The 22,671-nt window shown below is 41.3% G+C and overlaps 1 protein-coding gene across 18 annotated transcripts in view; it reads right to left on the bottom strand.

Moving 5' to 3' along the window:
* The window catches only part of MAGI1 (membrane associated guanylate kinase, WW and PDZ domain containing 1), a 337,673-nt gene that overhangs the window by 80,739 nt on the left and 234,263 nt on the right, over positions 1 to 22,671 (bottom strand). For all 18 annotated transcript variants that reach the window (XM_039388377.1, XM_027722937.2, XM_039388374.1 and 15 more), the window contains exon 3: positions 7,374 to 7,493. In XM_039388377.1, the coding sequence (XP_039244311.1) occupies positions 7,374 to 7,493 (120 nt within the window). The remainder of the gene's footprint in view (positions 1 to 7,373; positions 7,494 to 22,671) is intronic.

Below are 22,671 nucleotides of genomic sequence, written 5' to 3'. Positions count from 1 at the left end.
AATACATGCACTCTTAAAGCACCACTCAGGAGAGTGGACAAAAATAACAATAATGAAAAAGAAAAAAAAAAACAAACAACCAGAAGAGCTATTTGAAATGAGTTGGTTTCTTTTAATCTCCTTATCTCCAAGTGTCGGCAGCTTACACATTTTAGCATCATGCACAGTAATTAGATTTGGTAACAGCTTTTCACAACAATAAGACAAGTTCCCATCATCATAACACTTCTTCCTCTGCCAATTCAAGCAGTGATCACAATCAATGAAAGTAATCTACAGCAGCTTCCACCCTGTCCTGCAGTTTCTGAATTAAAGCAATGCTGTCAACCAAGAGAACTTTCTTTTAAAGTTTTAGAGACCAAGTGGTAATGGAAAATTTGCTTATATGTCAAGATAACAAAACATTCTTATTAAATATACCCCTGATGGGAAGTAAATTCACAAACAAACAATCCTGAGGTGTTTGTCACTTGGAATTTGAAATGCAGTTCACGAAAATACGCCAACTAGCTATCCCTAAGTAAAATAACTATGAGTCTATTCCACAAAAATTTTTGCCATTCACTATTCAATTCAATTTGGGTTGAAAGGGCTCCATCCAGCCAATATGCTGTTCTGGAATGGACAGAAATGCACAAGAACAGAGACAATCTAAAGGTTCAAAAGTGGTTTCCTTGTGGAGAATGAAGAGGAGACCCTGGAGTCTGCTGGGGTGGGGACAGGGTGGCAGAGCTGACATGGAAAGGTGGAAGAAGGCAGAGGAGCTGATGGCAAGGTCAGACACGAGCTTGACCGTTAATCCTAATGGTACAACATCAATTGAAGAATGTGGTCCCAAACCATATATTTGAGTTACTTTAATCTGTAGGTGTTTGCTCTGCAGCTCTTCTCTTTCCTGGTGTGAAGAGATTTATGCCTGGGATTGGGAGTGTATTTGTGTCTCAGAAAAGGACCAAGAAGAGCTCATGCAGTTCTGAATTTACTGATGCCTACTTGTGAAGCCTAATTTTGCAATTATAAAAATCCCATGAAACTCAAGAGCCTCTGTGTAGCACAGAGGACCCTGCGTCCATGAGAAGCGCATCTGATCTTCAAAGTGACCACTCTGTGTTACAAGGACTCCATTCATAGCTCATGTTTTAAAAAGCAGTTCATAGCTTACTGTCTTGCTGCAAATGAGTACTTTGGGAAAAAAACTTGGAGATAAGCAGCAAAATTAAGCAAGGCCTTGACACGAAGACTTGAAATGCAATTATTAATGTAATTGTTTTCTTTTCTGAGACACAGCTCTTCTCTGCACTGTACAAGAACAGAAACAATTGACCCTTAATTTTAGCAGAAGAGCTTCTGCTCATCTAATCCACAAAGAGTGCTTGTGTCTGATTAACACAGGATGAATTGGTTCCTGGGAGCAGAGCTCCTGCCACAGTGTTTTGTCTGTTCTCTTCCCAGATCACATTCTGCTACAGTTTTCCACATTTAGATGACAGATCTGGCTGCTGTCTGCGGGATTCACCTAGCTGCAACTGCACATTGATTAGCAATTGCCTTGAGGAAATTCAGAGTATCCAGGCAACCGGGAGGAGGCCACGGATACAGCATCTGGATCGGAAGCAAAACAGGCAATGAAGGAGATCTCAGAGAAATTAACCTATAATATATGCATTTGCTTTAAATAGCAGATTTGCTGTCAATTTTTGCAGTTATTAATGGTGGGATTAACTGAAAGGTCAGTTTGGGTTTCCTGTTAAATATGTCAAACTGTTACAATCTGCACATTTCAATTTATGTCTGAAATTTAACATATACTCCAATTAGTGTCCTAAAGGCAATGGCAGCATGGGAGAAAGTCACCTACAGAACAAATCACTCTTACTGTGTTGAGATATTGCTAGGTATTGCCACATGCTACTGTGCAATGATACTTAAATAAATAAGCAGTAAGGCCTTGGTAGCACGGGTCATGATGTGGCTATGGAAGCTCAGAGTGTTTCATGAGACCAGCTATATTATACCAACTGCTATATCCACATGCAAATAGATCAAAAATATAAAAAAAAATCATAGGGAACATAAATGAGCATGTGCTTGTGGATGGCATACACAGAAAACAGGAGAAGCAGCTGGAAACACCCTACCTAGCACAAGGAGGTAGGACTAAAGAAAATAACCATGTCAAGCCACTGCAATATGCAACCCTTCTTCTTGCAAATACTTAAACGTTCATATATATATAGTCCCACCATGAGGATGTGTCCCACTAACACCTTCCCCCTGCAGAAGGTGGTGGTGTGTGTATGGCAGCTCACAGTGAGCTCTGCAGTGGCTGGGAAATGCCACAGCCTGTGCAGGCTGGGCTGCCTCTGCAAAGAAGGAGCTGGATAACACCAGTGAGGAGCAGCTAATTCTAGAGTCTGAAGAACACCCACTACCAAAAAACAACCCCAAAATATGCCTGGCTGCCATCTATCAATGGACTACCAGGAACAGCCTTTAACACATCAGACTGTGTTTAGAGAGCAAATGATACCTTAAAATAACCTAAACTCTAATTTAGGAAAACAGCAACTAATTCACCGTATCTCTTTTTGCCAGAGGTGGTTGGGAACCACCTTTTCCCCAAGGTTTATGTTTTAAAATGCACGACTGCTAATGAGCAATTTCTGACAGAGCTCACATTGGAAAACTTCCTACTGAAGGTGCAGAGAGAGAAGCCGGTGAGGAATGCCATAGGAAATTCAAAGCCACTCTGCACCCCGATCAGATATTTGAATATTTGCTTTTATAGAACAAGAGTTACTCAGGTACCACTTCAGCTGTTTGTAAAATGAAGCATTGTTATCAGATGACACTTCAGTACAGCAGCACTCGTGCTCAACACTGATAATCATGCACATACATAACAACGTGTTGCCTTTTTTTCTGTACTAGTGGTTTAAAAAATAACAAGGAAAAAAAAAACAAGCAAAGAATAAAAGCCAAGGATAGAAGAGGAATCTGCAATGCACAGATGTTAATATGTGGATATTGGACATGATACATTAAAATGGTGCTAAAGGAGCCTTTATGATTTATTGACTCAGTCTGTAGTAGGGAGACAATAATAATAAGCGGATCTTATCTTATTAAGTGGAACATGTAGTTCCTCTGCATGGGCATCCCCTGCATCTGCCACCCTTAGTCTTCCAATCTTGCTGTCATGTTTTTCCTGCCACAGACACAGCTTACATTTCAAGGCTGGACCAAGTTGCTGAGACCCACAGGCTGCGAAGGCACCAGAAGCCCAGCAAAGCAAATCCAGCCATTTTGCTAAAGCAGCTGGGGGAGTGGGGCTGCTGCAGAGAAACCCAAGGAGAGCCAGCACATCAGATAAATTAGGCTAAAGGCATCTTGATTTGAAGCATGTTGCTGAATACACCTCTCTACTTCAGCTGAAATTTTAACTGCACTGTTAACGTAATTTATTACACTCATTAAGTACCACAATCGGAGACCCTGTCTACAATAGCTAGTTTTATACACTTTTAAAATGTTAGCAAGTCACCCCATTACATCTTAGTCATGAGACTAATGCAGATTACTTATTACTTCTCTTGGCAATCACATAACACTTGTCCTGAGAATGAAAGATGATGCCTTGACAATAATATGCTATAATGTAATAACCCTTCACATGTTATAAAGTGCAGCACTTTTTCTTTTGAGGATCACTAAGTGCTGGGCAGGCATTCATTAATACAGCCTCACCAGACCCCAGTGATACAGCCATCCCCATTCAAAATTCAGCCACCATGCCATTGTCCCCTGTGTGCCTCTGCACAGCTCCCATCCCCACTGCTGCCTTCAGCACAGCCTTCCCAAATACTGTCACTTCCACTCTCTCCCTCCCATTTGCAAGAGCAGATAGCTGCAGGCACAGGGTATCTGCTGAAATATTAATGAAGGGAGAAGTAAGTGTTGTTTTAATATTCTCCAGGCCAGTAACCTGAAGTATATAGCAGTTACCTGATATGCCCAGGGCCACTCAGCAGATGGGCAAGAAATGGGAATAAAATCTGCTCAAAACAGCCCTCCCTTGAGGTCCCTGTGAGAGACTACAATTCAAACACAGAAGTAATTGCTAAATAATTAGTAACCTACACAATTACTTCCATGCATCCGTCAGTATTTTCTGCCCTGAAGGAGCAGTCAATAAAAGCCTGAGATTACAATTATGGTGATTTCCTATCCACCAGAAGGCCTAGACAGTGTGCAGCCTAAAAAGACTTTTCCTTCCTAATGAGTATTGTCAATGGGAACTTTTAACTGCCTTGAGTGTGTTATGTGCAGCTTTACCAGCACCCACGTGGGGCAAATTCACCAATACTGGTGCAGCATTGCAGCTTTGGGCGGGTCTTCCAGGGCTTCAGCTCCTGCTGCTGGATTCATGTGATCCACATGTAGCCTTCATTGGGGAAGAAAGAAGATGTTTCTGGGCTTTATGGTTAAAAATCAGCATGTTAAAACTGGAAATCTCAGGAATTAAGGCTTGCCAACGTCCCCTCCCACCTAAACACAATTTTTGGAGCCTTTTGGGCGCAGAACACACCAGGGAGGTGACAGGTGACCAGAACAGCAGCTGCCCTGCCTGCTCGGCATTCACCAGGATGTGAATCAAAAGCTGTCCAGTGGAACCTATTGGCAGTGCACCAAAAGAAATAATAATGACATTACACAGCCCTGTAGGTCGGCAACACCATTTTTTGTCCTGTTCAGCTTGCACTTTCTCTTTTTGAAATTAGAGCACTTTCAAAACCCAGGTTGTTCTCTGAAAACTTGATATACACTCCTACTCTTTTATGGTTTCCAACTGTTCTCTTCTGCTTATTCTTTATTCTTCCCAAATCAATAGTACTTGTACGAGCATCAAGACCTGTGTATTATCCCTCTTCTGATGGCTCCTTGTTTTCCAGTCTTTCTCCCCAGAAGTTCTCTGCAATAACTGTTACTAAACACATGCTTGTGCTATGTTTTCTCCTGCAAGGTTTTTTTCCATCTCTGCAATTGTTTGATTCTGACTCAGTACAAAGGGCAAAATTATTAATAATAAAAGCCACATATTAAAGGTATTATTTTATTGTTCTTCAGGGAGAAATAGAAGATTATTTCCTTATATTGGGTACCATCCCTCTGGTTTAGAATAAGCCATTACTGGTCAAAAATACAGCCAACTTCATCATGGTGGTACATCAAAAAAAAAAAGGCAGCAGCAAAATGCAGCATAAAACAAATTATAATTAATCTAAGACTGTAAAGCTGGGCAATAACAGAGACTTGGACATTAAAAGTCTAACTTATTTTGTGGTCTGGGTTTTTTGGCAGATTGGGGTTTTTTTTAATAGACAAAATTGCTGGTGATTGCAGCATTGAGTTTGAATCACACCATCTTCCAAGATCTAATCAAGATCAACACTGTCCTGATCAATACAGTTGTAAAATAAGATTTCCAAAAAAAGTACAACAAAGCCATTAAAGAAATCTCAGAAGGCAGCAAAATAATTTCTTGAAGCCGTAAGTGAAAAATGAACTCTATTTATTTCACATTACAATCAAATAGTAATGTGTCTTGATGCATATGTGCACACATGCATCATCATTATTTGCTTTATTCTTATTGATTTTTCCTTCTATGGGCCAGCACTCCAGAACCACAATGCACCAGCATCACTGATGCCAACAGGGAAAGAGGCTTCTCAGCACTTCTGACAAATTATTCCTTTAAAGTTCAGACACTTCTATCACCCACAGAAATGAAATACACATTAGACTTATGAGAAATCAACCTCATCTTCAAGCAATTCAAAAGAGCAACCCATGAAACCTAAACAGTTTAGCTGCTGCTGCACATAATCACATAAGCAATGAAACTACCATGTTATAACTGTCCCAGATGGATACAGCATTTCCTGAAAACTAATTCCCAACATATCCCAGGAGCCAGCTTACAGACAGTTACCCATTTTGTCTTTCCAAGTGGAAAGGTCACCAGAACAAATGCGATCAGGAAGCAATGGCAAGGCCCTTCAGCTGATCTATTTTGAGCACCATGACAAAGAAAACTAATTTAGTGTTATAATTAGAAACATGGAGAGGAAAAAGCTCATTTTGGAGAAGAGCTGCTGCTGGAACGTTTGCATTGGTGCTGATGGAGCTAATCAGCTCAGAGAGGTGGAAGAGTGAAACCAAATTATACGTTTAGCATCTTCATGCAAACCAGGTTTGACACTGCAATTGTCTGCAGTTGGGAATGAGCACAAGGTTTAAAGGTGCCCTTACAAGGGAGTTTTTAAAGTAGTAGACAAGCAAATAGTGTTTCAGGACTTTTTTTTCAGACCTTGAAAAAACAAAACCACATGTCACAATCTTTCCTGGTCATGTTTGATGACTACTTTTCAAAGACTACTGGCCATTTGTGTGTAGCTCATATTTTTAAATGTATCCCATATTTCTTACTATAAAGAATAATAAGTCTCCAAGAATAAGGCTTTTTCAATCTCTCATAAGAACAGAAAGTCCCATTAAACTTCTTGCAAATGGAAATATGACATGAATGAGCTAAAGTACAATGGAAGGACTTTCAAACCTCTCAAGTATTTCTTTTCATTGTCTTCTCAAGAGGTACATTTGAATGTTCTCCAGAGGAAAAAAAAAAAACAATACACTCCAAAAGGAGTTTTCAATTTAAAGGAGATACAGATTGCAGGTTTGGTTACACAAGTCCTATTGTGTACCTAAATACGGCCAATTTGCCTGGCATTTCTCTGGGAGTCAAAGGTATCTTTTTCCTGCTCTCACCCTGGTTACATTTCAATGCCCCTTGGCTGCATCAGTGCTGTTGTTTGCAAAGTAGTGCTTTGCAAAAAGTAAAAAAGACCAACTCAGTGACCCAAGTTAGAAGCAATTATCCGAGAATAAAGAAGAAAACAAAAGTCCAAAAGCAGTGCATCATGTAGCTATGTAGGGAACACAATTGGGTGATGAAGGATGTGTATTAAGGGAAGATGAAGGACAAGAAAAAGATCAGGAGAGAAGAAAAAGTGAACAAGATGAACCACAGTAGATACTAAGAACAGATGCAGACTGCCTCAGTATTTCCTTACTGGAGTACATATTGGATTTTCCTGGCATACTGATGTTAATCTTCAGAGGCAGTTAACTTGAAGGGAAAAGACAAAAGCACAGCAATATGGGAATTCCCTCTCTCAGGATACAGAGAAAAGGGAAGTAAAGCACTAGGATAGAAAGCAAGGTCCTAACTCGAGTAAAGGTGGTGCAAGTGTGGTGTCCTACCACGGCTATTTTAAAGTGCTTTTTCACTGCCCGTGGCTCCATACCTTCATAAGTTCCTACTTCCAAAAGGGTCCCACTTCGCTCCAACTCCAGAAATTCCTCCACAGTCAGAAAGTTATAGTCCACACCAGGCACTTCTCCTTCTCTTGGAGGGCGGGTTGTGCCTGAAAGGAAAAATTAGCACATTAATACTAGTTAATGTTTTCTTACCAAAGGTAAAAAGAAGAGTAAAAAAAATTCATAAAGATGCAGCAGTACCTGCAGGATACAATTCTGTGAGCTACACAGTGTCAGAAGAGTTCTGTTACAAGTTAGGAGCCCATGTAAAAACAAGACAAGACATAGACCTCTGGTTGAGCTGGGAGTATCAGCTGGAACAAAACAACCAAAGGACAATGGTTTTTTGTATTCTCAGAAAGACCCTCTGGCAAGGAAATCTCTCATACCACATGCAGAAACACAGCTGGAAAAGTTTGGTATCTGGGAATATGCCAGCAATTACCTTCCTGCTATTAGCATTGTCTCTCATATGTCACTAAAATTGCAACCTGTATTCTCAGATAAGACAAGTTCTTTCTAGGTTCCATTATTTCTGTATCACTATCTCACCAAATGTTCTTTCACATCATAAAGATAATTTCTCCCTTGTTTCTTCTCAGTATTTTATCTCTATTTATATTATTATTTTTATTCAGCATTAAAAAGTACCATGAGACAGTTTTGATGCACCATTCTCACATGCTCGCTAAAGAGACAACCTGCCAACTGTTTGCACAGAAGTTCATCTAAAAGTTCATTCCAGTTCAAGAAATATTTTTTGAGTAATAAGTCACACTGAATCTCTCTCCAGCACTTGACAATTTGAATAGCACCCATGGAGAACGAGGCTCTGATCACTGCTACTCTGCCAGCTCTGAAACTCATCTCCCTTCTGACCAATTTACAGCCCTCTGAAGCATAGTGTAAGATGAGTCACTTCATGACTTTTTTGCTAAGATGGCTTGGGCCACTGCATTTTAGGTCACTGAGCACGGTTTCATTGATTAGGATCAATTTCTATTCAATAGCCTTTATTTTCCATGACTCTGGAGGCTGGGAGGTGGCTGGATTCTGTACATCTGAGATTAAACATAAATGACAAATTTACAGATGGTACAGGAAAGTGAATTTTGGAAGAAAGAGCAGAGATAGAGAGTTGGATGTGTCCAAGTGCTGTGGCTGCAACCAGTCTGCTGGCTTGGAAATAACTTCAGAGATGTGGAAACCATACCTAACATTTAATGAAGCATGATTTCTCACTTCTGAGGGACTTTTCCGGCCCCTGGGCAGCATCTTCCCAGTGCATACAATTTCTTAAACTCTCTATAAAAGGACAGAAGAAAGAATAAAGAAGCTGAGCTTCTGGAAACTAACTGGGAAGATTCCAGCTCTCAGAAGTTGAAAGAGTATAAATTTACCATGCCTGCATCTGGCAAATGTTTTCCTCAAGTGCCAGGGAAGCGGAAAGTCTGCTTATCCCCTATTCATCTGAGAGACTGTTCAAGAGGTCAGTCTTGCCAGAGTGACATCCTTGAAAGATTATCACTAATTTCCTTGATAGACATCCACTTTCTCTAACATCTTCCATTTCTTGTTTCAAAATAGAAACTCTCTCTTTTTTTATTTTTTATTTACCGTCACTCTTCAGATAGCCTACAAATTCCCATGGTTTTTCTATCACTCCTTCTCTTGGAGCTGTGTGAATGGGTGAAGGTGGGAGAAAAAGTAAGGAAGGGGATGGAAATGGTGATGAATATCTTCACCTTACTAGCAGAATTACTCTTTCCTATTTGAAAGGATCGGATTTTGCATTCTTTTTATTTTTGAATCCTTACAGTAAGACTACAACAACTTTTACCAGGTGGATTGTAACAGAAGACAAATGTCTTCCACAGATCTAGTCCAGAGAAATACTGAAGCTGCTCCATGTGCCCCTCAGTGCCCCAGTGCCTGCGTTTCCATCCAAAGGCAGGTAGCAAAACTGAGCAGGCAATGACCACACAGCTCCCTCCCTGGCACACAAGGAGCACTCACCCAGCAGCTGGGAAGAGGGGTAACAGCCCAGATGCAAGATCTCCTCCCTGAGATCTGACACCTCCATAGACACTCAGGTTGTGAGGACCCTTCCCAGAGCATCGTGTCTGTTGGTCACTGCCACATGCCCCTAAACCTGGCCCACGAGAGGGAAGGAAGAATAATGAAAAGCCACCCCAATAACTATGTCCAGTGATGTGCTGTAGCTGTCCCATGCGTGAAGCACAATGGAAGTGAGAATTAGACTCTGCAGTGCTCCTCATCCATCAGTCAAACGTCACCCCGAGCCATGTGGCACACGAGCCGAATGACAAAGATCAGGACTTACATTTTCCCAGTAACTAATAACACATATTGATGAGACACAAAGATCAGGGTACTTCAGGACTGCTTTTACTTTATCTTTTAAAGCCTTTTCTTTCCTTTATCTATATCTTCCCACAGAGAGTATTTATTAATCATCTTTTTTCCCTTCTGAATTTTTATGGCGGTGAAATTGCAGTCAGCAGTTTACTAGTGCTGGCTGCCTATTTGACATGACAATTATATCTGCCATAATTCCTCTGAGCCATTTTAATGGATCTATTTGTTTCATCTCAGTGTTCTTAATTTCCTGAATATGTTCAAGTCGAAAAATCGCAGATGTGCTTGCTATCAGCACGACTGCCTGCAACACACACTGAATGCATTAGGAACACCGAGTCGCCCCGTAAAAGAAAAACATTACATCACAGAGATAACATTTGTCACCTCACTCGGTGCTCAGCAGCAAACCGAGGGAAAATAAAAACTACACTGGTTAGGATTTCTTATCTGGGCGAAGGCGAAAAACCCAACAACTTTCCATGTTGCTGTCTAGAGCAAAGATTGCTTGCAGATGCTCCGGCTGTTATCCTGCTTCACATCTGAGCAAGTGTTACTGAATGCAATTCAGGAAGGCAGGGGGAAGGGAAAACCCGCCTCCGTTTTTCTTGTAGCAGAATGACAGGCTGCCGGCTGGACACACGCCTGGCAGATGGCATTTCAAAGAGTTTTCATGAACCATCTGGGATGTGTACAATGATTACAAACCACACTTACAACAAAGCCAGAAGGGCTGCTTCACAAGGAGGGTGGGGGGAGAGGGCGGGCAGGAAGAAAGGGGGGAAGAAAAGAAAGCAAAGAGGCTCATAAGCAAACTCCGTGACTTTTCCCAGGCACAGGGCACCAAGAATAATCAGCACCTTCCACCCAGAGCCTCTTCCACAGCCTGAAACAACTGCTCCACGACTGTGCAGCATGTGTGCACACAGGCCAACACCATCACAGCCTGCAAGCTACCACTGCAGCTCTCTGCTGATAAACTCCAATTGTAATTAAGTCTCCCATCATTAACGTGACAATTATGTACAAAGCATGGTGTGTGTGTCCTCCTTCCCCCTTTAAATTGCATTTCAGCATCCTTACCACAAGGATGGTCATCAGTGAAGGAGATGACTGTGCTTTTATCAGAGCTAATAGCAAGTTAGACCACTGCTAATGGCAGAATTAATTGAGCACAATAAGAGCTGTAGAGAGCCCAAACAAGCAATAACATATTCCATAAGATGAGCCAATCATATTTAAATACTTTAACTTGCCTGATATGTTTGCACTGAAACATTAAGTGGCATGAAATCTTATTGCCATTAGGTTGTAATTTAGCTAATTAATTTGAGCTACATCCATTGTGTGACTACCTCAGAATTGTTAATGCTACAATAAAAAGGAACTGGAACAGAAACTGAGTGGCTACCAAGTCCTTCTGTGCATTTAATGGTAAAGCTTTCAGTCTTATTTGGCTAGAATGTCGCACAACATTTAAAACTAGTTAGATACATTACATTCACAGGGGAATTGCTCAAATCTCCTGTAGCCACAGAAGACTCATGAAAACAAATAATAAAAAAAGGCTACTGGTTAGCATTACCTTCTCTCATGGTCTACAGAGGTAAAACTACGTAAAACAAGAGTAGCTCAGATGCTTGATGAAATGTTTGCCCAGCTGTTGGTTTGATTATCACACTCAAGCTATCTCCACCCCAGTTTATTCATGCATCCCTAATGCTTGGGCCACAGAAGAGGGATCTCATCACGGGCTGAAGAGCCCTCCTGAGAAACTGCTTCTAGGCACAGGTGAGTTTGTCCAAGCAGAGCCCAGCGCTGTACTTGAACTAATTTAGAGTTTGTCACCCATGCCTAGAATAACTGGACTGTGGCTCAGATGTATTGATGACTATCAACTGTTATTCTGAGTAATTTAAGCACCCATTTAAAAGACAAATAGCAGCTTCTGTTGTGATGCCTATCAACAATGCTGACACTTACCCAACATGAGCCTCAATTATAGTATGGCCAGGCTGTTAATATATGATTCAAGGGCTGTTTAGCTCCTTATCAATCTACCAGGGCTTCAAGTTAAATTGTTAATAGCCACTGATGCCCTGCTGCTAAATTAATCAGTCTTTCTTATTGTAATCTAAAAATAAGACTTCAAAGGGGTTGTAGTCACTTCAATTGCTTTCTTGCTAAAACAAAAACAATTCTTGAGTAGTAACACTATTACCATGCACCAAAATAGCCCCTAGCAAGTTATTTAGAAGTTGCCTTTTCAAGTGCAAAATACCTACATCTCCCATTTGCAAAAAAAAAAAAAAAAAAAAAAAAAAAATTAATGCTGCAAACTCTTTCTCCAGTTCCCCTGGCTGGCAGTGACAATCTCGGGAGCCACCAAAATATGGCTGATTAAACCTTAAACCACAAGTCATTTGGTTCTCATTTCCACTGACCAGCTTCTCTTAAAATGACAGACAATGGGGGAGTTGTACACTCGAAGTAACGATGTAGTTGCTACAACCATATTTTATACAAGTCGCTGGTGGTTACCAGCAGTGAGTGGAACCGTGGTAAATAAGGTTTTAATGTGAAGTGTGCAGGGATGGTCCTGACTCAGGAAGCTGCAAGGCCAAGAGCTGCTGGGGGGGGGTTGCTGAGTGGTTGGCTGCAGGTGGAGTGGGAGGAAGGAAGGATTCTGCTCTTGCCATTGTTCTAAGACTGGTATTTTTGTTCATTCAGCAAGAAGAGACTGCTCTCATCACTACACGAAAAAAGCCCTTCAGCTACCAAGGAAGAAACATATGAGGTAAAGAGCCCCTTTTCCCTGTGCACAGTGTTTAGAGGTCATTTCTTCCCTCACATCACAGGGTAATTTGGAGAGCCTGTTTTGGCTCTCCTGCATCTGTCACCTACGGTGCCAGATAACTGGAAGGCAGGACAAACTTCACAAATCTGCTAATGGCAAGTGGAGAAGGGAAAAGACAGGGACAACCTGGTCTGTCTCCAGAAGAGGCAGCCTGATCAGCAGCCAAGCTTAAGGCAGAACTTATCAGCAGCACAGTATTAGAAACAGTCTTATCTACATTAACAAAAATAAAGTGTAACCTGTCTGTGAAAAGACACTGTATACAGAACCTTATCTTATTGACTTCTGGGGTTATTCAAAGTAAGAATACTTTTCTTTTAAAACAGAAGTAAAAGGAAAAGGAATTGTATTTGAACATTCTTGTGCTACGCATTATAGACGTGACCCCAGTACCTGTGGAAAGGGATAAGGAGTCATTTATATTTGTAACTACATAAAATACAGACATTTCAGAGAGACCTAGCCTGTTACAAACCAAACATGCTCAACTTACAAATCTTACAATGCTCAACATGCTCGACTTACAATTTTCTGCTGAAACTCGAAACGCAGGAAGCTCATTTTGAGATTTTAAATGCTGTCTGTCCCTTCTCTAGCCCATGACTTGATACCTATAAACCACAAGAATGTGACAAGCATTCAAAGTGTCTTGGTGGCAGAGTAGAAATTCAGTCCAAAGGAGAATGTGGTCTGTCGCTAGAAATTAACTCACAGCTCCGTTAATGATGCATGTGCAGGAACAGATGCTGATTGACTCTTCCTGGCCACACAGATAACTGCAGTACTAAAAGCAAATTCTGTCACCGTGGTCAGCAGGAATGACTGATTAAACCCAGAAAACAGCTGACCAAGACAAAACTGTCTTTCTACAGAGAGATTTCAGAGAGAAATGCATCGTGTGGCTGCCATCTAAAGTCATTTTACTTCTCTAGGGGGAGATGGAAGGGATTTGAGCCTAGTATCTCCTTCTCCCACCAGCCTTTCCAGCAAGTGGCCAAAGCAGGATGCCACAGCAGCAGCTTGTGAGGACACCCTCCTGCTCAAAGGACTGTGCCAGCCATGCACACAAGTGATGGCAGGTCGACCCTCAGCACATGTAGAAGCTGTTTTTGTGTCCAGTTGCATCTCTCTGGCTCTCTCCCCCTCAAAGACATACTGACTGCCCAGAGCCTCCCTGGAGAAGTGATTCAGCCAAGCCACACAGCACAGCTTAGATTGTGTAAACCCTCCAGGCAGCAAGTTATTTTTGTCCTTTTTAAATCTATTTTTGGTATTTCGGTGGCCTTCCCTGCCACCAAATAAGAACACTGATAATCTTCAACACATTTATCCTTAGAGAGTTTTGAGGTAGAGAAAGTGGGTTTGCTTCCGGTTAATAGAACAAGATCAGCCAAACCCAGGCTCTCAAAGGACACCAGGAACCTAATTCCAGAGAAATCAATGGGATTTAGGAAACCCTACAGATCAGGATCAGGGCCTAACAGATTAAAAGGGACAAAAATAACTTGCTGCTGCGTTGGGGCTTTGCAAGTTTGTCTGTATGTGTTGCTAAACACTATGCCAAGGCTACACAAAGCCAATTCAGCATGAGGGGGTTCACTCTTCACTGTAATATCAGTTTAAAAGAAACTGTTAGTTACCTGATGACTAGAGGTAAGGGTACAAAAGCTGCCACACTCCCCAAGAAAGCCACTTAAAAAAGACCTGTTCAAGGATCTATGTCAAACAGTCAAACAGAGCATCACCTCTCTGACCTGGGAAAGTACCACCAATGGTTCAACTGCTGGGTGGCACTTGCTAATGCAGTTACAACCTCTTCATGTGTCCTTCAGAACATTCATTTACTTTGTTCTAAACAACAACAACAAAAAAGGAGTATTCTGGCATCAAATAAAACACAAATAATAAATACTCCTGGGTTTGCAACAGCAGCAGCTTGCCTTCTGGATCTCTTTCTTTGAGTGATTGCTGTTACCTCACCAGACACCTGCAGCCAAATCCCTCTCATTTCCCATGAGGTGGGACACCCACCAAGAAGATTAAACTTCATGAACTAATGAATTTGCCATTAATCCTGTGTTCCTGGAGTCCAACAGCACGACATCCACTAATTTAAATCACGAACTACTGATGAAAAAGCAAACTATGTACCTCCTTGGCAAGAATACCTTAGCTGTAACTGTGCACAGTTTTATTCCTTCTAATATATGGATTAGTGTAATAAAGTGTAATTTTATAAATCAATAAAGCTGTAGTAATGAGATTGCCCTGTAATGTTCTACTTTTAAATACTGGCACAGAAATGAATGAAAATTGCCATTTGTGTAAGTGTGGATGTGACTTATGGAAAGGGAAATTAGCTGAAAGTAAATTAACAAGGTGATTATATGCTTGCTTTTATACTCAGTTTCTCTCATATACATTTTTAGAAGCCTAGATAATTCTACAACTGTGACACACACCTTTATTTCAAAAGGACCACCTTTCTTCTATGTAAAAATTGTCACAGTTACTTCCAGTAGAAATGTCTACCTTGGGAAAGGCTACAGCTGAGGATGGTAAATTAAATACATACGCTGGGTAATTACAGAGCACCCTGATTAGCTGGTTATTTTTAATCCTGTAGATCATTCACTCCCGACTATGTCAACCCAAGCCCAACCTGATCCCTGCAGGGCTGCCCCACATCAGTCACCTCCAGCCTCACCATGCTGAGGCACAGCAGTGCTCTGCTCTACATGCCCAGTGCAGTTATGGAAAAGCACAACATGGATTAAGATGACTATTCCATATGAATGTGCACATCTGTGTTAAATACACAGGCCAAAGGGGGGGGGGTTTGGAGTGCTTAAAACCTACTCAATAACTCACAGGAGACCTCGGATGTAGGGTCACTCCCACACAAACATCACTTTTAAACAAATACCTCATTGTCTTATTTATACTTTCACATTATAGGAAGTAGTTTATCAGGAGGTACAACCTATCGTGCTTTATGTCTGCTTTTTTCATGGCTGCTTGCAAAGTTAATTGATTTCTGTAAATTCCCAAAGAGAAGGTGTAGCCGAGTCTGAGAGCTTCATAACTCAAGGGCTAGCATTAAACCAAGCCGTGAACTGGTCAGTAGGAGCATTCAGCTGCTGAAAAACAAAATGCCGGTGATGTTTGGCTGAGTGGCAGAATTAACAGTGTAGTATTAAACACTGCTTTTCATTAGCTATCAGATCTTCATGTGGCTTCGTTTAAGTTTTGAGCAGGTCATAGAGGAGTAGAATCATAGAACAGGTAAGAAATAAACCCTCTCAAAGCTTTTGCCTGATGCTGCAGGGAAAGATGAAGGGCCAAGACAGCAGTTGGGACTGGGTGTCCTGTAAACTCTCGCAAGATGAACTGCCAAGTCACAGAGCAAAGAGAGACGCAAAACTGAGGAAGTCAGACAACCCAAGTTCACTGATTTTCCAGGAAACCTTCAGGGTTTTATAAACAGTATGCAATCCTTTTCACCTGCCATGAAGTAGTGGAAGAATTTCCCAGTCTGGGGGAAGACAGGCAGCGGAGTTTTGAAGCAGAAATATACTGAACAAGAACACAATGGCCAGTTTTATCAAAAAACAATGAAACTTGTTTGGGAAATATGTGTGACTCTTGAAACCAAAGGAAGAATAAAACCCCCCACATCAGGAACTACTGTTAGTCATGTATGTGCAAATCCATCTCACAGTGAGATCAGCAGCAGATCATCCCAGGAGCAAGACTTGCCTGTATGTTCCCCACGACAGAATGTTAAGGAAACTTCCCAGTCTGCCCATCCATGAGAGTCCCTGGCAGCCGCACTCCCAAGGACAGAGACTTCCACTGCTGGAACCGAAAGGAATATTAGGCAAGCATGGTGTTGGAAACTGCAACGATAATGGTCGACTCCTGCTAGAATTCTGTGCAGAGCAACAGCTCACCATCACTAACACTATCCTTCAGCAGAAAGATAGTCTGAAGACAACCTGGATGCACCCCAGATCTAAGCATTGGCACCTCATCAATATTGTAATTAAGCTCATAATAAATGGCATATCCAACACAGACCAAACACCTACATCATTTCAATTCAGCTTTTATTCAAATACAATGTTTGCTTTTAACATCTGCATATATATGTGCACATATACCCATGGAAAGATATTCTGCACTTAAAAGCCACAGTAATAAATTTCAAATTATTTGATGTCCAACAGCTCAGCTGCTTCAACAAAGGTTCTTTACCTCCCTTTGCTGTTTGTCTTCCTAGGCTGTTTGTACTGCTGAGATAAGTACAATACAATGTGGGTCATCCCTGGTTGGGTGTGATATAAAACTCCTTCTGTTGACTTTAATTGCCCTTCTAGCAGACCTCTAATTTGCAGTTAAAAGTCTTAATAAAACACCTCACCTAACAGCATGCATCTAAAACTAGATCAATTCATTGGCCTAATCTCTGAAAAATTCCACCATAGAAAGAAAGAGTCATAGAAAACATTCAGATTGATGTCTGAGGCATTGCCTGAAGTTTGTTTCAGTGATCACTTCCAGTCTACTGATACATAAGACTCAAAAGAGAGAGGGTTTTCCCCTCTTTTAAAATAACAAAACAAACAAACAAACACCCCGCCCAACAACAACTACACACTTCTACAGGACATCATTGTAGTTATTAAAACCAGTCTTTTTCCCTGAACAGTGTACACTGGAGACACTGTCTCCATAGTACACTTTCTCCCCTAGCCCAGAGCCACAAAATGCTATAAACCTAATGGACTTTGAACTGTGATAACCTCATCACACTCTTAAAAAGCCACGAGTCTCCTGTGGCTCTTCAGTGTTTGGTTCTGCCCACTCACCAACCATTGGTTCAGATGAGTCTTTTCCCCAACCTTTGCTTAGTAGTTTTCCATCTTCATATTCAATACTGACCAACAAATGCAAATGTCTCAGCTATAGCAAGAAGGATGCAGACTATAGAAACATGCAGCCATGTAGCCATATGGATGCACTTACTGTAAAACTCAAGGGAAAGACTACAACAGACAGCAAATCTACCCAGCAATATGTGCATTTAGGCACTATTCCCTACAGATCCTGTCCCTTAATTTTACCTGTTCTTAACTGCTACCAATTTCTGCATTTTTTTTCAGCAGCTCTGTATGTACAGCATGCTTTAGTTCTTCATGATTGCTATCGCTTCAGCTGGTTGAAAACATTCTCCTGGTTCACTTTCTGTGATGCTGATTAGGTAACAGCTCAGGATGCTGAAAAAATGCCAAACGTTGAGAAGCTGATTGGTGTTTGAGTTTCAGATTTGTCCCTATCGATAACTGGAAGTATTAAAATGTAAAAGAAAACAAATACATAAATTTTAATCCTTTTCTTGCCCCACTGAAATAAAAACTATTACAATATGTTATTTACTGTTCCTTTGCTGCAAATTCCACATGCCCCAGCTCTAACACAGAAAGACCTTATTAATTCTTGTAGATTTGTAAGTGCAATAAAACACTGAAGAAAGTGCAAGCTACAATACATTCTCCCCACTTTAATTAAAACATTCCCTGGTACAGTAAAAGCCTGCTGGTTAGGTAGTGCATAACTCTGCATCTTTGCAGTCCAGCACAAACTGTCATGTTATTGATAATGTATACAGGCTTCTCCATTGATTTTATTGCTTTTTCAGTCGTACACAAATAATAAAAACCATGCCAACAAATCTTGCCATCATCTACAAGTTTCATAGGATATACATTTACAGGGTGTTTTACTCTGCCTTTCTGAAGCCAAGCAACACTCCTATAAAATACTCCAGTGCTTGAACTGGGGACAATGACACAGTGTTTGGCTTAAATGGTCTTCGCTTCATTTCATCTGATTACTTCTAGTTATACTTTCTCTCTGCTAAATGTCCCTGCATAGCCATTTACAGCTCTGAGATCACACAAAACAATCACATTACACACTCCATCATTTTATTAGCTTCTTGCAAATCATTTTCTCCAAGTGCCCCAATTTTAAATGCCATTTTAAATTCATTTGCTGGTTTACCAATGCCCTGCTGCTGTTGACTGGGCAACAAACATGAGATGCCACATGGAGCTGTAACATCAGCAGCTCCCACTTTCACTGTGGTGAGTAATTCCAGAGTATCTCCAGGTCCCCACCATTGCTGGTTTGAATCCAACATAAATAAACAGCACACAATAATTATCCTCATGCAACTGTCTGGCAGCCCAAACAAATGAGCTGTTCCTTGTCTTGCCTCCAATTCCCAGCAAAGAGAAACACCACCAGGTTTTAGCTTGTAGTTGTGCCGGCATCACCCACAGGATAAGGAAGTAATCCTCAATACCACAATTACCTCCTCGGCTTAGACATGGTTGGTGGAGAATGTTGTTATTTGGGATGTTGAGAAGACAGTTTCCCCAGAACTCTGCTTTCTCACGCTACCAGATCAGTACACTCCTGGAAAATGAATGCCTGGAAGCACACAATCAGATCCAGGCTTTAGAAAAACCCTGAGATGAGATTCTCTCAAAAGAATCTGTATGCTATTTGACTTAGAGGACAGTCAACTGATTATCAGAGAGACAATTGTTTTTCTCCAGGACAAGGATACCACACAGTAGATAAGACCTTACTAAAAAAAATAAAGTTTAAACCTAAACTCCAGAACTTATTTTCAAAGTGTGAAGCATTTATCCCCTGACAGCTGTGTTGAGTCCTTCAGACAAGTGATGCAGGTGAAACCACTTTGCCAGACAGATGCTGGTACAGAACTGGTAATGGTACTCACTGCAAATCACCTGCTCAGTTCAAAGCACACAAGTATCCCAATTGCTTTGAGACCAATTTTCATGATTAGTGTTAAACACATGCTCAAGTTATTGCAGGGTAACAGCCTCGAGGCAATAAATGTTTTGTGAATAAAAAAGAAGAATTGGTCTTAGCTGGGGTTCTGACTCAGGACACTGCTGATTAAACGTGGTCCCCACTGCCCACCATGTTGATTCCATCTCCTAGCATCACACGTCCCAGCACAGGACAGACACACTGGAGGCCCACACTGAAACACTGGGCTGTAAAGAGCAATGCAGGTTTTCTTCACATCTGCTCTCAGGAAAATGGCAACCAGGGGCAGAGCAGCATGGCAGTCAAAAAAGCTGGTTTACCTGATTTCAAGTAGAAGTATGAGACACTGCAAATCAGAGCCGTGATTATCAGACTAGCCATTCATTAATATGTCAGGAGTCTAAATTGCCAGTACAATGACATACAGATGTGTACTTAGATGAAGTCATAAATGAAATACAGCAGTAAAGCTCAAACATTCAAGTAATGACTGGTGATGTATTGTTTTGTGACTCTGGAATAATTTTTTTAAAGAAACATTCTCTTGCCCTGCCAAGGACATGTTGCAGAAAGGCAAAAGAAAATCAGAGAGAAATCCTTGCTACCTCTGGCACTGCAAGATGAGGGTGACCAAAGTCCAGTGAACGAGACATAATTTAATGGGAGGCATTTTAAACATTTAAAATAAAATGAACACCCAATCTTCCAACACCCATCAAAAAATCTGAGCAGCTCCCATTTGTCAGTACACTCGCCTTCAAAATGCCTCCAGGAGGGTGGGAAGACAAAACTGCACCCATTTTTCCGATGGGTTATGGAGCAGCCAAGCCGGCAGCCCAAGCTCAGAGCCGATTAGGAAGCGAAAGAGCAGAAGGTCACTCGTGTCCCACAGTTCTGTGGTTAGCAGACAACGTTTTGGAGCTAATAGCATTACGTGCTCTGTGATGCTGATCTGCTGAGATAAACGTGACAGTCCTTGGTGATGGCTTCATCAGAGGGAACTGCTGACTCAATATTTAGGCATAGCGGCGAGAGCTGTTTGTGTGCATACACTGAAAAACAACAGATGACTTCTGGAGCAAAACACATGGGGAAGTTTCTTTCTCCAGGCAATACAAAAGAGCCAAAGTACCTACAGCACTTTCCCACAGTGACTGTGCAGTAAAGTAAATTAGAGCTCTGTGCAGCAACCATCCATTATCCTATATATTTTTAGCAATTCTGAGATTAATAACTGAAAAGGGCCAATAAAACAGTATTACAAGGAAATACACATCTTTTTGATGAACCGCCACTCACTCCTTTCATATCACTTCATACCTCAACAGAAAATTTGAAGTTTGATATATTCACTATAGCATTTTTCCTACCACTATTGTCATTTGTTTAAGTTATGCTTTACACTTTCTAGATGAATGAATCGCATTAATTATTTCTTTTTTCCTCTCTGACTGTTAAGCCAAATTAGGCTACATCCAGAGTTGAAGGGGAAAACACAATTATTAACGTTTCCAAACATCCATTTGGCAGAAAAATATGGGGAGGGGAAGACATTCCTGTGAGCTGTGAGAAAGTATTCTGTCTGTTGCATGAATAACATCCTCTCCTTTACTGTTGTAGCTGTCTTTCACCTATAAGAATTTTACTTGAGATAAGACTGTAAAGAAGTGTATTTGTAAATCATAGCTCTAAGACAATCTTCAAAATACACAAAAAATTATTAACACTTGTGCTTGGAGCCAACTCTACCAGGTTAGAATTGCAAAACCTGCAGCTTGGAGAGATTAGTCCCTCCTCCAACTCTATCGGTTCTTCCCAGCCCTCCATCAGGGGCCACAAAACTGTTATTCCGAGAGCTGAAGCTGATTTCCTGGATCATTTTACTCAATGGGAATCTCATTTATTATTGAAAATAACAGAAACTTGACCTTCCCTAGAGACTTTTACAGAAGTTCAGACTGGAGGTGAATTTGTCCAACCTGCATAATGCAAGTCAATTCCTCGCAGGGTAAAGCAGCATTCAAAGGGAACAAGGCTGGCAGAATTGAACCTTTTGTGCATAATTAATGCAACCATCGATCAGCAACAGCTTGGATTTGGAATTTTTATGAAAGATAAATGCACAAGGATGAACTTACGCACTTCTTAAAAGTCAAACTTCGAGAAACCTGGTTTGATTAATGAGAGGCTCTCGCTACCACAAACCTAAAGTTGGTATTTTCCATGGCACACGCACCAGTGTCATGCAGCAGGAATTATGTCTGTAACTCCCTCTCCACAATGTGTCATGCAGCTCCCTCTCCAGAGTGAAAAAGGCAAGTTTTATAACTAAACAGGAGGTCCACCAAAGGTAGTGTTCAGGCACCATCAGTGGAGAATCCCTGCTGGCATCTACCAGTGGTCCCAATGGTCAGTCTCTTTGAAACTATGAAGGGCAGAAAACTCTCCCTATCACATCTTAGAGTGATGGTGCTTAGACAAAGCTACTCTCACCTTCAGGTATGGGAATGGACTAAACGACCTCCCTTTCAAGGTCTCCTCCGAAGTCTGCAAATCACAAGAGCTGGCAACACTGTAATCATGCAGTAGAATTTTTCAGGAGGACAGACTTGTTCTAAATTATGTCAGAGTTGTAGTAAAGTGTGCTAGTAGAATAGGATTTATTATTTTTTTTAAAGTGTCCAAGCCAACTCATTCATCTGTTCAGAGCAGGCCTCTTTCAAATGTGCACATCTTTTACAAAGTGCACATCTACAGTGCAGTCACTTGAGGACAGAGCTCAGCAGCCAAGTATTTATGGATCCATCAGGGCAGGTGTTGCAGCTTGCCAAGGGCAAGAGATTGTGCAACTGGATTATGAGCAACACTCAACTCCAAATCCAGCCAAGGACGTTTACACACCTGTGATCAACACTTACCAGCAGAGACACAGCCACACACTCATCTCCACATGCAGGCTTATGTAAATTCACGTTGCAGATTAAAGGTTTAAAAGTTTGTGAGGTGTTGAGTTTCCACACAGATAAGCATGCTCCCACCCCCTCCTCACCTCCAAGTGCCCTTTGCCCTCCCGGTCCTGCTTGCACATCCCCATCTCCCACTGCTGGCTCATCCTCACACATCCCTTCGGGCAGCACAGCCTGGCAGCCCTCAGTAGCTGCATTTGGACTTCAACAATA

This window comes from Pipra filicauda, unplaced genomic scaffold (genome assembly GCF_003945595.2).
Source record: "Pipra filicauda isolate LSUMZ 115617 unplaced genomic scaffold, ASM394559v2 scaffold63_size3267554_pilon, whole genome shotgun sequence".
NCBI lineage: Eukaryota > Metazoa > Chordata > Aves > Passeriformes > Pipridae > Pipra > Pipra filicauda.
This window is presented reverse-complemented; position numbering and strand designations above follow the sequence as displayed.